General features: G+C 40.9%; 1 protein-coding gene across 1 annotated transcript in view; it reads right to left on the bottom strand.

Moving 5' to 3' along the window:
* IL20RA (interleukin 20 receptor subunit alpha) overlaps positions 1 to 17,065 on the bottom strand; it is an 87,091-nt gene that overhangs the window by 27,240 nt on the left and 42,786 nt on the right. Inside the window, exon 2 of the mRNA XM_029596491.1 lies at positions 1,936 to 2,068. Within this exon, the coding sequence (XP_029452351.1) occupies positions 1,936 to 2,068 (133 nt within the window). The remainder of the gene's footprint in view (positions 1 to 1,935; positions 2,069 to 17,065) is intronic.

The following is a 17,065-nucleotide window of genomic DNA, read 5'->3' as shown; positions in this document are numbered from 1 at the left end:
CAGAACAGGATCTAGGTTTGATCTCAGAAACACTTCACCGGTAACTTCCCTTTCCATGGAGAGAACTATTTACATAGTAACATAGAAACATGACTGCAGAAAACTACCATTTGGCCTATCTAGTCTACCCATCAACACTATTGCTCAGCTCTATAATCTCTACCGCTTTCTTACAGATCCCCTGTGCTTGTCCAATGCTTTTATGAATTCAGATATGGTCTTTATCTCCACCACTTCCACTGGAAGGTTGTTCCATGTATCTGCCACCCTTTCTGAAACAAAACGCTTCCTTCGATTACTCTTCAGTTTGCCCCCTTTCACCCTCAATCCATGACCCTTCATTCCAGAGCTTCCTTTCTGTTGAAAGAGACCCCACCGTATACTTCTGAGGTATTTAAATGTCAAAGTGGGGGATTGGGAAAGGAGTTTGCATAAAGGGGGGACAAATTGTGAAAAAGTTTGCAATTGTATTTGTTCATTTGGCCTGTGTATATATGGAACAAATGTGCATTGGATTTTGTATGTATTGATACTTCACTTAAATAAAAAAAGATTTAAACTAAATGTCTCTTATCAAATCTCCCTCGCTCTCCATTTCTCTAGAATATGCATGTTTGAATCTTTACGCCTGTTCCTATATGCTTGACAGCAAAGATCACTGATCATTTTAGTAGCCGCCCTCTGGACTATCTTGTTTATACCCTTTTGAAGCTGCGGTCTCTAGAACAGTATTCCAAAGGACTTCTTACTATTGACTTATACAGGATCAATATCACTTCATTTTTTTTGCTAACCATTCCTCTCCCTATGCACTCAAGCATCTTTCTGGCTTTTGCTGTCAACTTATCCACTTCTTTGGCCATTTTGATATCATTAGCACTGTTCCCTCTAAGGTGTGTACATGAATGCGCACATCCAGAGGTTGTGAACACCGCACACACAGCAAAACAAAATGCAAACAAGAAAAGTTGCACAAAAAGAAAATTCTTGCACACGCAGTCTTTCAAAAATTTGAGGGGATATTGGTCATCAGATATGATTGCTTCCAGATCCTGCTCTTGCTTCGTGTATAGAATTTCACCCCCTACACAGCAAAAATGTATGACTCTGCATTTTTTAGCATTAAATCTTAGCTGCCAGATTAGACCATTCCTCAGGTTTCACTAGATCCCTTTTTTTGTCTATTACTCCACTATGTTTATCACTTTATGACTACCCTCCTTGATGGCTCAGCTTATTGATGAGCATCCTGTGGGGAACTGTGGCAAAAGCCTTACTGAAATCTAAGTACATCACGTCCAGCATTGTTACCCAGTCAATAAATTGATCAGGTCTGTTTGACATGACTTCCCATTGGTAAATCCATGCTGTTGCCTTGGATCTTGTAATCCCTTGGATTCAAGATACCTTATCATTTCATTTATTTATGTAGTTATTGATTTATACAGTGGCTTTCCCATAAAAAAGAATGATAGATCAGGCCCTATGTCTCTTATGAGTTGGTGTCTCCACATGGGTTTTCTGAAAAGCTGATCAATTGCTGTATATCCTGCCTGGCCAAATCTATCCCTTGAAGTACAACTACAGTTGAAGATTCTGCAGGTTGTCTCATTTTAGAATTTTGCAAGGCGGGATTTCCTAATATAAATAAGAGCAATGGTAACACATTCAGAGGCTAAAGGTCAATATTCACAAGATAGCCAGCTGAATGTCAACTTCTGAATATTTTGGGTACTTATCTTACTAAATTATAGACAGATAACTCATTATCGGTATAAAATTTAGCAGGATAACGTAAGGGTGTACCGGACGTTATCCAGCTAACTCTGATCATGCCAAAGAGTTGCCCTAAAATTAGATGGATAAAGTTATCTGGTTAACTTTGCAATCTGGTCAGTGACTGGATATTACCCACATAAAGCATATGAAACATACATTTTGTACTTCACCGTATAGAGGACACCATCACCTAATCCTTCTGGTGGTAGCCAATGCAAGACATTCTTCATGTTAACAGAGGAGAAGTGGACATCACGGGGCTTGGGTAAAATACAGTCATGCTGCTTTACTGAAACATGCAAAATAAAAGGGAAAACAAAGTCAAGAACCATGAAAACAAGCTTGATTCACTATCACTGCATTACATTTGCATGAATCATTTCATGTGTAGCATCCCAGAACAACATCTTAGGTTGGCCCCCAATTCCAATCCCAAACATATGACACTATTCCTAGCTCAACATCCTCAACAGCAATAATTTCTATGTTTCTGAAAATCATCTCTTGCAATTTTCTAATGATGTTTTAGGATTATAATTATTTATCTTTCCCTGCAGAAGCTTTATGTTTACGCCTTATATGGTTATAATCAGAAAGTCAGGAACAACCTCTAGTATTTTCGCATACTTCACAGATATCTACTCCCAAGTGCTGCAGTGACCTTCTGTGCTCATGAGTCAGGCTGCTGCTCCTTTCTGAGTTATTTCTGCTACCTGTTACTACCACATGGTTTGTCCTTTGCTCTCCATCCTTGTCGGGATGGAGCAGTAAAAGGCAATATGGAAAGGATGGCCTACGTTTGTCAGTAGCAGGAAAGAGGATGTTATCTGAGAAATTCAGGCATTTAGACTAAAGAATGGGGGTGGCAGGAGACGGCCAATAAAAGAGACATATCACCCCCAAGCAATAAAAGCTATAAAAGATAAGAACATAAGAACATAAGAAAATGCCATACTGGGTCAGACCAAGGGTCCATCAAGCCCAGCATCCTGTTTCCAACAGTGGCCAATCCAGGCCATAAGAACCTGGCAAGTACCCAAAAACTAAGTCTATTCCATGTAACCATTGCTAATGGCAGTGGCTATTCTCTAAGTGAACTTAATAGCAGGTAATGGACTTCTCCTCCAAGAACTTATCCAATCCTTTTTTAAACACAGCTATACTAACTGCACGAACCACATTCTCTGGCAACAAATTCCAGAGTTTAATTGTGCGTTGAGTAAAAAAGAACTTTCTCCGATTAGTTTTAAATGTGCCCCATGCTAACTTCATGGAGTGCCCCCTAGTCTTTCTACTATCCGAAAGAGTAAATAACCGATTCACATCTACCCGTTCTAGACCTCTCATGATTTTAAACACCTCTATCATATCCCCCCTCAGTCGTCTCTTCTCCAAGCTAAAAAGTCCTAACCTCTTTAGTCTTTCCTCATAGGGGAGTTGTTCCATTCCCCTTATCATTTTGGTAGCCCTTCTCTGTACCTTCTCCATCGCAATTATATCTTTTTTGAGATGTGGCGACCAGAATTGTACACAGTATTCAAGGTGCGGTCTCACCATGGAGTGATACAGAGGCATTATGACATTTTCCGTTTTATTCATCATTCCTTTCCTAATAATTCCCAACATTCTGTTTGCTTTTTTGACTGCCGCAGCACACTGCACCGACGATTTCAATGTGTTATCCACTATGACACCTAGATCTCTTTCTTGGGTTGTAGCACCTAATATGAAACCCAACATTGTGTAATTATAGCATGGGTTATTTTTTCCTATATGCATCACCTTGCACTTATCCACATTAAATTTCATCTGCCATTTGGATGCCCAATTTTCCAGTCTCATAAGGTCTTCCTGCAATTTATCACAATCTGCTTGTGATTTAACTACTCTGAACAATTTTGTGTCATCTGCAAATTTGATTATCTCACTCGTCGTATTTCTTTCCAGATCATTTATAAATATATTGAACAGTAAGGGAGGAGAAAACACAGAATCAATCAGCTCAAAAAAGCAGAATGGGTTTTTAAGAAGCAAAACAAATCAAGGGAAAGCAAATGAAAAGCTATGACTACAAATACCCGTAGTTTGGTAAATAAAATCCCAGACCTGCAGGCCCTAATGGTGGAGACGGATTTGGACATTGTTGCTGTTATGGAGAGATGGTTCACTGAGTCTCACGATTGGGATGCGGCCATCCCAGGCTATAACTTGTTAAGGAAGGACAGAGGGGACAGAAAAGGGGGAGGAGCAGCTCTTTATATCAAAAACAATATCCAAGCAACTGAACTCAAGGAATGTGGAGTAGAGAAGACGCATTATGGGCCGTCCTAAAAAAGGATGATGGTGCATCCATTTTTACTGCAGTGGTTTGCAGGCTTCTGACTCAAGAGGAAGAACTGGACAGAGATCTGGTTGAAGACATCCAAAAAGTGGGAAAAAAGGGAGAAATATTGATTGCTGGAGATTTTAACCTGCCGGATGTAGACTGGAGAATCCCTTCTGTGTAATCTACCAGAAGAGGTAGAGATAGTGGATGCCCTGCAAGGGGCTCTCTTCAAACAAATGGTATTGGAATCTACGAGGGATGGAGTTATATTCAACCTAGTGCTCACTAATGGGGATAATGTCTCTAATGTCCAGGTGGGTGCCCACCTCAGAACCAGTGATCATCATGACAAATAAGATACACACGAAGAACCAAGTTTTGAATTTCAAAAATATGAACTTTGTTGAAATTTGGAAGTACCTGGAAGCAGAACTAGAAGACTGGGAGGAAATGAGAGAGGTGGAACAACAGTGGGCCAAACTAAAAGGAATGGACCCAAAAACCAACAAGGAGTTGATCTATCAAAGCCATAAGGTATCAGGAAGAAAATGAGATAGATCCAAAGTCCTTCAATTGATCTTTATTAATATATATACAACTCTATTAACCAAAGCCAGGCTTAGCCTGAGTTTCGCCCGAAGGGCTGCTTCAGGGGCTGTAAAGAATCGCATAGAAGTAAATTAAAATCGTTTTGAAATATTGAATTCATTTTGATGTGAGATCCTAATAATGGGTTAAGACAAAATTATCTAACTCAATGAAGCTCCGCTTTGAGCCTTGCATCATTACATTCAAGAAAAAGCTAAAGACCTGGCTTTTCAAACAGGCTTACCCAGACTAGGTCCATGCTCATTAATTCATTACTACAAACTTATGCCTCTAAGTTATTAATTTTTTATGTTTTTATGTTAACATGTTATCTCTCCAGTTTTTTCTTTTTTCCTGTTCCCCTAGTTTCCTCTAGTTGTTGCACTATGTTGTCCTCTCCCCCTCTTCCCTGTTCTTTGTACTTTCCATCTACTGTTTGATGTAAACAGATATGATGTACCCACTAATGTCGGTATAAAAAAAAAAAAAAAAGCCTCTAAATAAATAAATAAATAGATAGATAGATAGATAGATAGAGTTGTGTGTGTGTATATATATATATATACAAATCTGTCTTATCTATACCCCCCCTGGTCTACTAGACAAAGACCCTTCCCCCCTCATCGAATTCCTCACTATCTCCCTATCTCCCGACATCCCCACTATACTCCTTGGTGACTTTAACCTTCATGTCGATTCCGTTCCGCAATCCCCAGCATGCGAAGCCTTCATCTCCTCTTTAGACGCTATGGGCCTCACCCAACTCATCCACTCCCCTACCCACAGAGCTGGTCATACCCTCGACCTCATCTTCACCAACGCTCTCATCAATGTCATCCATTCCCCTACATGCCTCCCTGTACCCTGGTCCGACCACTCCATCATCAACACAACCCTCGCTCTACAAACCCCATCCATATCCGCTCCCTCTCAGCCTAGATCCTTTCAATTTCGTAAAGCATGCCCCCTAGACACACTTGCCACGGCTTGCTCCAACATACCAAGTCACATTGACCTGGAGACAGCTGATAGTGCCATATCCTCCTGGACAGAAACTACCCAAAAAATCGCTAACAAGTTATGCCCAGTCATTCGGAAAACAATCACACAAACCAAAGCATCCAAAAAACCCTGGTACACCCAGACACTGAAAACCCAAAAAACCCAGCTCAGAGCTGCAGAAAGACACTGGCGCAAACACCCCACTCCAGCCTCGAAAACCATCTATTACCAACTCATGCATACTTACAGAAATGCCATTCAAAAAACTAAAAAAGAATACTATGCCAAAAAAATTCACCACCTCCAATTCAACCCTAAGGCACTATTCACCCTAGTCTCTAATCTCACCAAACCCAACCTGCCTTCACTCCAAATCCCCCCTTCACAGACACGATGCAATGAAATTGCCCTCTTCTTCAAGAACAAAATATCCAACATCACTGCCAAGTTTAACCCTAACTCCAAAAATTCCCCCAACACCAATAGTATAACCCCCTCCACCCCACGTACTCCCTCCTATCTCTCTTCATTCGATCCCTCCTCTACCCTAGAAATAGAAAACATTTTAAAAAAGATGAGACCCTCGTCCCACCCCTCAGAAACTATCCCCACTAAGCTCCTACTCGCTATTCCAAAAACAATAGCCACCTCACTTTCCAAAATCGTGAACTGTTCCCTGGAACACGGCATGGTCTCTACCTCCCTGAAACAAGCCGTGGTCAAACCCATCCTAAAAAAACCCTCCCTCGATCCCGCCAACCTAGCTAACCTACGCCCCATTTCCAATCTCCCATTCCTCTCCAAAATCATTGAAAAATTAGTTAACTCCCGCCTCTCCGACCACCTTGAACAATCTAACATACTCCCACCAACACAATATGGTTTCCGAAAACACCTCAGTACGGAATCCCTACTCCTCTCACTTACAGACACTATCATCAAAGGCATGGACGCCGGCAACTCCTACCTCATTGCCATGCTAGATATCTCCGCCGCATTCGATACAGTAAATCATAACATCCTCATCAACACTCTCATTAGCATAGGAATCACAGGTACCGCCCTCTCTTGGATAAAGTCCTTTCTCCAAAACCGTACATACACAGTCCTCACTGACAACTTCTCATCCCCCCCCGTTAATCTCGACTGTGGCGTCCCTCAAGGATCCTCTCTCTCATCCACCCTATTCAACATTTATATGCTCCCCCTCACAAACCTCCTCTCCAACCTTGGTATTACACACTTCATCTACGCAGATGATGTGCAAATCCTCATACCGTTCACTAATTCTGTACTCACTGCTCTCCAAAAATGGAACACCATCCTCACCTCCATAAACCAACTCCTCACCGATATGCACCTAGCCCTTAACCCGCAAAAAACTGAACTCCTCCTCATCTCCTCCAAACATGCTTCCATACCCTTTCCCTCCACCCTCCACCCCCCTAACTGTCTCTCTGACAAAAGAAACCTGGGGGTCATACTTGACAACCAACTAACATTCAAACCATATATCAAATCTATCCTTAGCAGCTGCTACTTCAAACTACAAACCCTCAAAAAACTCAAACCCCTTCTCTACTTCTCTGATTTCCGCACAGTACTTCAATCTATAATTTTCTCAAAGATTGATTACTGTAATGCACTCCTACTTGGTCTCCCTGCTACCCACATCAAACCTCTACAACTCCTTCAAAACGCTACTGCACGCATTCTTACTAATGCCAACAAAAAAGACCACATCACTCCCACCCTCTTCAACCTCCACTGGCTTCCCATCCGCTCTCGTATAATTTACAAAACCCTTACCCTCATACACAAAAGCATTACTAACGAACATTACAACTGGCTAAACCCACCTTTCTCCCCTCGCACCTCTACAAGACCCACCCGCTCCTCTCTCCGTGGAACCCTTATTCCCCCCTCCATAAAATCCACTAAACTCATCTCCACCACCAATAGGGCCCTCTCCCTCGCAGGCCCCTCCCTCTGGAATTCCATGCCCCTCGACCTACGCACAGAAACCTCTACACCCACTTTCAAAAAGAAACTCAAAACCTGGCTCTTCCTCCAAGCTTACCCCCAATCATCATCATTTCCTTCTAACCCCATAACCCACACACCATCTCTCGCCAACACCCCACCACAGGACCTACACCCTACACCCTCCCCCCCTAAGGAACTACAAACCTAAAAAACTGCCACTCAGCACATCCGCTTACATCTTCCCTCTTCAACTATTGTCATCCTGCGCTTATACAATTTTGTATATAACCGGTGTACACATCAATTGTTCCTTGTACCCCTGTATATAACCTGTGTACACATAAATTGTTCCTGGTACCCCTGTACATAACTTCTCCTTATGTATCCACCCACCATTCCCCCTCCCCTTATCCTTTGTCTCGTCCACCCCTATCCCTCCCCTCCTTTATCTACTCATTTATTGTATTTTACCTTTATAGTTATTTACTATGTTACTTTGTTTATGTTACTCAATGTTCCATGTAAAGGCTTTGCCTATATATCCTTGGTTGTAAGTTATCTGCAAACCGGCACGATGTGCAAACGGTTGCCGGTATATAAAACAAAATAAATAAATAAAATAAATAAAGATCAATTAAAGGACTTTGGATCTATCTCGTATTCTTCCTGTTACCAAATTTAAAGGAGCAATTACAAGAGCAACAAATCTATATGTTAGAAAAGTAAACAAAGGTAAGAAAAATAAGAAACCAATCTGGTTCTCAAAGGAGGTGGCTGATAAAATAAAAGCAAAAAGAACAGCTCTCAAGAAATATAAACGATCCCAAAAAGAGAAACACAAGGAAGAATATCTGGTGGAACTGAGGGAGATGAAAAAAGAAATCAAGAAAGCAAAAAGTCAGGTGGAAGAAAGGATTGCCAAAGAGGTAATTGACAAAACATTTTTCAGATATATCAGAGGAAGGAGAAAGGTCCGAAGTGGTATAATGAAATTAAAAGGAGACAAAGATCAATGGGGGGAGAGCGACAAAGAAATGGCCAAAATATTAAACAATTACTTCAGTTCGGTGTTCACTAAAGAAGACCCTGGAGAAGGACAGATGCTAATTGACAAGACTGTGGTTGGGGGAGGAGTAGACAAAACTCCATTTACAGAAGAAAATGTATGGGAAGAGCTAGGAAAACTGAATGTGGACAAGGCCTTGGGGCTGGATGAGGTACATCCCAGGATCTTAAATGAGCTCAGAGATGTGCTGGCAGGTCCGTTGAAGGACTTGTGTAACAGATCCCTGGAAAAAGGTGTGGTGCCGCAAGATTGGAGAAGAGAGGTGGTGGTCCTATTTCACAAGAGTGGGAGTAGAGGGGAGGCTGGAAACTACAGGCTGGTTAGCATTACCTCAGTGGTTCGAAAATTAATGGAGACTCTGCTGAAAGAAAGGGGAGTGAACTATCTACAATCCAGTGGGTTGCTGGACCAGAGGCAGCATGGATTCACCAGTGGAGGTCCTGTCAGACAAATCAGATTGATTTTTTTGATTGGGTGACTAAAGAATTGGATCAAGAGCGCTCGATGTGATCTACTTGGATTTCAGCAAAGCTTTTGATACCGTCCCACACAGGAGCCTTATGAATAAAATGAGAAGCTTGGAAGTGAGCACCAAGGTGTTAGAGTGGATTACAAACTGGTTGACAGATAGAAGGCAGCGTGTGATGGTAAATAGTACCTACTCTGAAGAGAGAATGCTGTTAAGCAGAGTGCCACAAGGATCACTGTTGGGACCGGCTCTGTTCAATATCTTTGTGAGTGACATTGTGGAAAGGATAGAAGGTAAAGTTTGTTTATTTGCGGATGATACTAAGATCTGCAACAGAGTGGACACATCAGAAGGAGTACAGAGAATGAGCCGTGATTTAAGGAAGCTTGAACAGTGGTTGAAGATATCGCTGCTGGGATTCAATGCCAAGAAGTGCAGAGTCATGCATCTGGGGTATGGTAATCCAAAAGAACTGTATGTGATGGGGGTGAAGGGCTGCTGTGCACGGAGGAAGAGAGGGACCTTGGGGTGAAAGTGTCTAGCGATCTGAAGACGGTGAAGCAATGTGACAAGACAATAGCTAAAGCCAGAAGAATTGTGACAGGGTCTATGTCCCAACCCAGAGATATAGGCTAAAAAGCCCTGAACCAAAAGTCCTAGAAAAGGGGGGGAAGGAAAACACAGCTCACAACTAAACCAAGCAATCATTCAGTTTTTTACCTAGTTGTGAAGAACTGGATATTTTCTTCTGCAAAATAGTTTTAAAAGTTTATTCACAATTTACAGAGGAGGATAGCAATTTGGCGATATCTGTGGCAGGCAATCCATATGCGATTGAAAAGTGGAGCACTTTTAGCCATGTTTTTACTAGTGAAATAAAATCTGTAATAGGTAATCTTAAATCCCCTTTTTCTTGGACACTTGTCCATTTGATATTGTAAAAGGTCTTAAAGATCAAACATATGATATTATAAAATTACTAGTAAATTACATCAGCATTCAATATCACAATACCATGAGTTGCTGATTGCTCTTTTGAAATAGGTTGGATTTGGTGGGATGGTACTTGCTTGGTTTAGATCCTTTTTATGTATTAAGAAGCAGCAAGTCTTTGTCTGAGATAAGTGCTAGAACTGGGTTGAGTTAAAATGTGGAATTCCCCAGGGATTGGTTTTATCAGCCATTTTATTTAATATTTACCACTTTTAGGCAGGATTTTTAAAACATTAGGAGGTCAATATTTTAAAGCTAGCCGTTTATCTAAGTTAGCCAGATAGACAGATCCAACTAATTTATGCCTGGATTTATCAAATTGCACTAAATATTGCATGCGATAGGAAAAGGGGTGTGTTTTATGGTAATAGGCAGTTTATTGCAAAGTGTGCTATGCATAGTTATTAGCACAAACTGTGATAACTTTTTTGCACTTTGTGATAAGTGCCATTTTAAGCTGCTGGAGATCCAGCCTAGCTATCAGAGCTCTTCTACAGCTACAAGGGGGGGGGGGGGGGTGAGAAAGAGAGAGAGAGACTATCCATGATGCCCTCACCCTAGATAGGTATTTATATCTCTATGGGAGGCCCACCAAGTAACTCAAGGTGAGGTTTAGGTATTAGTGTAGGGGGTTAGGGGCCACTTTGACATTCAAAGTGAGACGTACGAACAGAACAGTGGTCTCTTGTGAAGATTTGATGACCTTCGGAGTGAGGAAACTCACCCAAAGATGAGATTTGTGCAGTGTTCTCTCAACCTAGCTTGATGTTACCCAGGTAGAGTCCATCAAGCTAGGTTGAGAGAACACTGCACAAATCTCATCTTTGGGTGAGTTTCCTCACACTGAAGGTCATCAAATCTTCACAAGAGAGCACTGTTCTGTTCGTATGTCTCACTTTGAATGTCAAAGTGGCCCCTAACCCCTACACTAATACCTAAACCTCACCTCGAGTGACTAGGTAGGCCTCATATAGAGGTATAAATACCTACCTAGTATGAGGGTATTATGGCTAGGCTCTCTTTCTCTCTGACCCCCCCCCCCCCCTCCCAGTGGTTATAGAAGGGCTCCAATAGCTAGGCTGGATCTCCAGGAGCTTAAAAACAGATAAGACTTATCCATCCAAGCAGCAACTTCTATGGGGATATTTAGCAGCATAGCCAGCTAAGAGGGGGTGGGTCATTTATCAAAGTGCTATATGATGAATTCAGCACACTTGGCCCCAAACTCCTCCCCTTTTTCTAATTTGCATCACACTATGCATTATGGCATTTTCACATGCATTAAAGGTGTTTTTGCATGCGTTAAAAGCATTTTTTCATGTGAAAATGCCTTAACGCATGTGAAAAAGCCATATAGCACTTTGATAAATGACCCCCCTTAGATGGCTATGCTGCTGAATATCCCCATAGAAATTGCTACTTGGATGGATAAGTCTTATCCGTCTAAGTTTAGACCTGCTATTGACAGGTCTAACTTAGCTAGGTAAGTTATCCTTCTAAGGCTGCATATTGCTACTTATCCAGTTAACTTATCTAGCTAAGTAGCGCCCCTGATCCATCTATTGTCTGCCCACAACTTATCTGGCTAACTAGATAGCCGGCTAAGTGACTTATGCATCCGGCGGGCGCTGAAAATAACTGGATACTCAGTGGCTGCTAATAACCAGATAAGTCCTACTTATTTGGCTAACTAGCATCTGAATATCGACCTCCCTGTTTATTGTATTTTATATATATATATATTTTTTTTTTTTTCTTTTAATGATTGCTTTCCTAATGGTGCTTTCCCCATTTCATTATTCCAAAGTAGTATGAATTTGATTAACAATTGGTTAAATCAAAATGCAGTAGCCTTGAATATTTCTAAGGCAACGTTACTGTGGATAGAAAAAAATAACCCACTGAATAGTTTAGGCACATTATGTGTTATGAGAATATACATTTGAAAACTGTATTTGAGGCCCACAATCTGTGAGTGATTTTAGACTCCAAACTGACATTAAATGCTCATCTAAAGAATGTAGTTAAGGTAGCTTTTCATAAACTTAAGCTATTAAGGCCTTTTGACACAAGATTATGTTAGGTCATATTACACTCTATTTACTATTTGGGCAACTTGACAACTGTATGTGGGACTACCTAAGACACATGCTAGAGTTCTTCGGTTAATCCAAAGCGCAGCTGCATGATTGTTGATGGGTGTTTTTCTGCTTTTGTGATATATTTAAACGTGTATGTATATATGTTTCTTTATTACACTGCCGCCTGTATCAATTTATGACATGTTGTAGAGCTAACCCTCTTTACTGTTTATTGTTTAATTGTTGCTGAGCTTCTGATTGGATCTGTTCCTATTTGCTCCCCCCTATGTATGTGCTCTCCTGCTTCTCCTATGGTCTTTTGCCCCTTGGAATCCCCTGGGAGCCCTTACTTCCTGCTGAAAGTTGTTTGGAGATGGCTCTTGACAAGTTTGCAGCTCTCGGGGATCTTTTGCAGGCTCTTGGAAGCATCACTTTCAAGTTACTTCCTTACTTTCCTTCTCATCTATTTCCCACCAGCTGCTGATTTCCACTATTTACTGGTAGCTACAGTTTCCTGTGCGGCTGCAGTCCTTTGCCTATGACTGAGCTCTCAGAGTTTCTTATCACAGCTGTGTCAGGTCTGCTGTCTGTGCAGCTAACTTCAGTACCATCTCATTCCCAGTGAGTGTCAAACTGTTTATTTTTTATTTATTTATTTAAGAGTTTTTTTTATATACCGGGGCACGTTAAAAACATCACCCCGGTTCACAATGTAACGTAACGTAGCAACAGGCTTTACAATAATTTAGAGTAGATAAGCATAGATAAACAATATTTAGCTTTACTATAAATTAGAATAGATAAACAATATGACAGCTGTTCAACTTGGGATAGGTGGTTTATCAGGTGATTACTTGATAAACTCTTAAGGAGAGTAGAAGGGAAAAGGGGAAAGGGGAAAGGGGGGGTAAGAGGAGGTAATTCTTGTGCGGGTAGAAGGAAAGTAGGTTCTTTAACTATTCACAATATGTTCTTTAACTATTCACAAGGTGATGGGTAAGAGGGCGGATATGGAGGGGTAGGAGGAGGGGGGGGCTGATGAGGTGGGAGTAGGAGGAGGGGGCATGGTTGCTAGGTTCAGAGGGAAGTGTCAGTCGGTTGTCAAGTTCAAAAGGGGGTGTCAGTCGGAAGGTTTATTTATTTATTAGGCTTTTTTATACCGAACGTTTGGAGCAAGCTATCACAACGGTTTACAGACAATTTAAAATAATACATAGAAATCAATAAATTATAAAATAATAGCAGATGATAAAATCATAGGAATCAGTAAGAAAAAATACAGGTCTTCAACAATTAATAAAAACGAATAAATTACGGATAATAAAATAAAAAACAAAATATTCTAATGATTAAACAAATAATAATTCATATGAATAACTTAAGCTTGAGAACTGTAAAATAGAGAAGATAGACATGGTCTAAAAACAATCCAAAAAGAAATTAAAAAAACAGATTGTGCAAAGTAAAAATGGGGATAATTTAACCAATGCCTTCTTTGAATGCCTGTTCGAATAACCAGGTTTTAAGATTTTTTTCTGAACAACTTAAGATCGGCCTGTAACCTCAGATTTACTAGAAGGGTATTCCATAACCTGGGACCTGCGAGTGAAATGGCTCTCTCTAACTGTGGTAAGTCTAGCTGAAGAGACTGACGGTATTTATTTATTTATGTATTTATTTATTTAACATTTTTCTATACCGAACTTCATGACAAGCTTCATATCAGGCCGGTTTACATCAAACTTGGGGGTTAACTTAACAAAGAACCATATAACAAGAAGGCCGAAGCGCAGATACAAATAACAGGGGGAATGAACTTGGAGGTATTGACAAAAAACCTTTGTTGGCTGATCTAAGTTTCCGCTGAGGGGGTATGAAACTGGACAACTGCATTTAACCATTCTACTTGTTCCCCATAGATCGCTTTGTGTAAAATACAAAGTATTATGTATTGGATACGTTTTTCGACAGAAAGCCAATGCAGCGATTTCAATATGTGTTCCTTCTTTTTGCAACCTGCAATATTCTGGCAGCTGAGTTCAGAAGGATCTGCAGAGCCTGAATCGTGGATTGTGGCAGGCCTAGCAGAAGAGAGTTGCAGTAATCTATGCCTGTAAAGATTAATGACTGTAGAACTGTTCTGAAGTCATTAGGATTTAAAAGTGGTTTCAGATGTCTTAGCACTAATAGTTTACTGTATCCCTCTCTTTAATTTTGATTGATATGTGTTTTTTGAAGTTGAGCTCGGGGTCAATCCAGATACCGAGATCTCGAACTTTGTCACCTAGCTTAATTGATACATTTTTGTACTGCATTGTGCTATTTTGATTGGATATGGACATTTTCCTTTCAAGCAGAATGATTTCAGTTTTTTCAATGTTAAGGCTAAGTTAATCTGGATTTCGTCAGCATAAATATAGTAGGTTAAACCTACTCTAGACAGAAGGTGGCCGAGTGGGAGCATATATATATTGAAGAGGGTAGCTGAGAGGGAGGAGCCTTGCGGTACTCCTGTGTCTAACATTATTGTATCGGATGTTCATGTTTACCTGAAATGATCTATTGCTCAGACAGGAAATGAACATTTGCAATGTTTTGCCTTTGAGCCCGATTTCAGAGAGTCTTCGGATAAGACTTTTGTGGTTGACTGTGTCGAATGCTGCTGAGAGATCAAGTAGTATGAGTTTACCATTCAATAAATGTTTTGGTATTAAGATCTGAGTTCTCTCTGACTCTGGAAGCTAAAAAAGAAAGAGGTTTAATTTTCTGTATAGGCTCCCAAGCTAGGACATTGGGAGCTGAGGACAGAACAGGTGTTAAACACATTAATTGGCCTTCACTTGTTACCAATGTGCTGGCATTTGCAATCCAAGTTATTTGTTATTATTCAAAAGCTTTTGTATGTGATAAAATACATGGACTATGTCATAACCTGAAAAAGTATGAGCCTACCCATCAGGTGCAATCTTCAGGTGGACATTTATTTACTGCCTCCACGAGACTGTAAATTACAGGTAACTCATGTGTGAGCCTTTTCATGTGCAGGTCCCACTTTGTTGACTTAGCTTCTAGTTGAATTGCATGGAGAAAAATAACTACAACTTTTCAGAAAGAAAGCTAAGGCTTTGTTTTTTAAGGAGGCTTTTTAATACTGGGGTAGATTTATTGGCCTTCAATATCAGCTAATTTTGTCTTTTAATTTATTGAATTGTTGTGTTACATTTTATGTTGTATATTTTTAATTTATGGATATGTATGCTGTAATATGCTCTGAACTTTGATTTTGGAAATACCAGATATAAGAATGAATAAATAAACAAAACTATGGAACCCATTGCCAGATGACATGGCAACCTAACATAGCGGGGTTCAAATGAGGGATGGACAAGTTCCTGAAGGAAAATTCTATAACTAAACTAATAATAACTGTTATTAGCCAAATAGACTTGGGAAAGTCAATGCTTATCCCTGGGTGAGAGATACAAGAAATAGAGCAATTATTGGGGATCTGCCAGGTACTTGTGATTTGGACTGGCCACTATCAGAGACAGAAGGCTATGCTCAGTGAATCTTGGTCTGACCCAGGATGACACTTCTTATGTTCTTACAGTACATCTAGCCTGAATTTTCAAAGCAGAATTATATGCATAAACAGGGCCAGCGGAAGCATTAGGCAGGGTAGGCAGTGGCCTAGGGCACCAGAAGTGGGCAGGGCGGCGAAGAAAGAACAGACGAGATGAGAAGTGATGCAGGTGAGGCACAGAGCTGGAGGGCATTTTCCGTTTTGGGGTATGTATTTCTTTGAGGAGCTGGGGGTTGTTTGTCGTGTGCAATTTGAGAGAGAGAGAGAGAGAGAGAGAGAGAGAGAGATATCACGTGACAACATCACCGCCTATGGTGGCTGGACACCCTTCCACCGGCACTGTGCATGTCCAGTCTAATGGATGTGAGCGGAAAGCAGCGCATCATATGTGCCTACGTTTGCACCTGCTGGTTAGCAAGTGAAAATGTTGACATCTAGATTGACAACGTGTAACAGACACCTGGTTCTGTTACTATTAAAGCCCGGGTGAACTCTTATTCAGAACAGTATAGGTTAATGAATGGGGGAAGTTACCATTCAAATGCAGCCCCTCCGTCTGCAAGATCTTTTTAAGCAGTACCCTCCAGAGAATCTATGGGCGGTCCCTTCTGGTTTGCTTGGAGTTAGGAGGTAGTGAGGAGCTTTTTCTGCATTGGATTTTTCAGGCCCAATCAGAGAAGCCAGTGAGATATTTGTGGTGTAGAGAATTGTTTTAACATTGTCATTTCACAACTAAATTGCCCATTCAGTAAAGACTTTTATTTGGACACTAACCCAGTGAGTCCTGCTTCATGTTTTTGGGCTTGATACTGCACACACGTTTGAGAAGAGAGACGCCACTCCCTAGGGGTAAAAAGAAATGTGCCTCCAAGTCACCCTTAGCACTCAGGGTTCTGGAAGAGATTAAAGGATCCAGGCCCTAGGGGGAAAGAGACCAGGAGAGAAGTAGCCTGAGGTTCCAGCCCCAAATACTTTTATGACCCCATCAGAGTGCAGCCTGCCTCCCAGGATGGGGGTTACACACGCATCCTTTCAAAAATCAGAAGCGAGCGTGTAAATGGTTTCCCTGCATCAACTCCGCCCCCTAAATCACTTCATTCTAGTGAATGTAAGGGTAGATGCGGACTCTCTTCTGTGCATTCTTTTACACGCCACCAATCCGGGCAATTTTCTAAAGTCCATTCACGTACAT

This window comes from Rhinatrema bivittatum, chromosome 3, assembly GCF_901001135.1.
Source record: "Rhinatrema bivittatum chromosome 3, aRhiBiv1.1, whole genome shotgun sequence".
In the NCBI taxonomy this organism is placed as follows: Eukaryota; Metazoa; Chordata; class Amphibia; order Gymnophiona; family Rhinatrematidae; genus Rhinatrema; species Rhinatrema bivittatum.
This window is presented reverse-complemented; position numbering and strand designations above follow the sequence as displayed.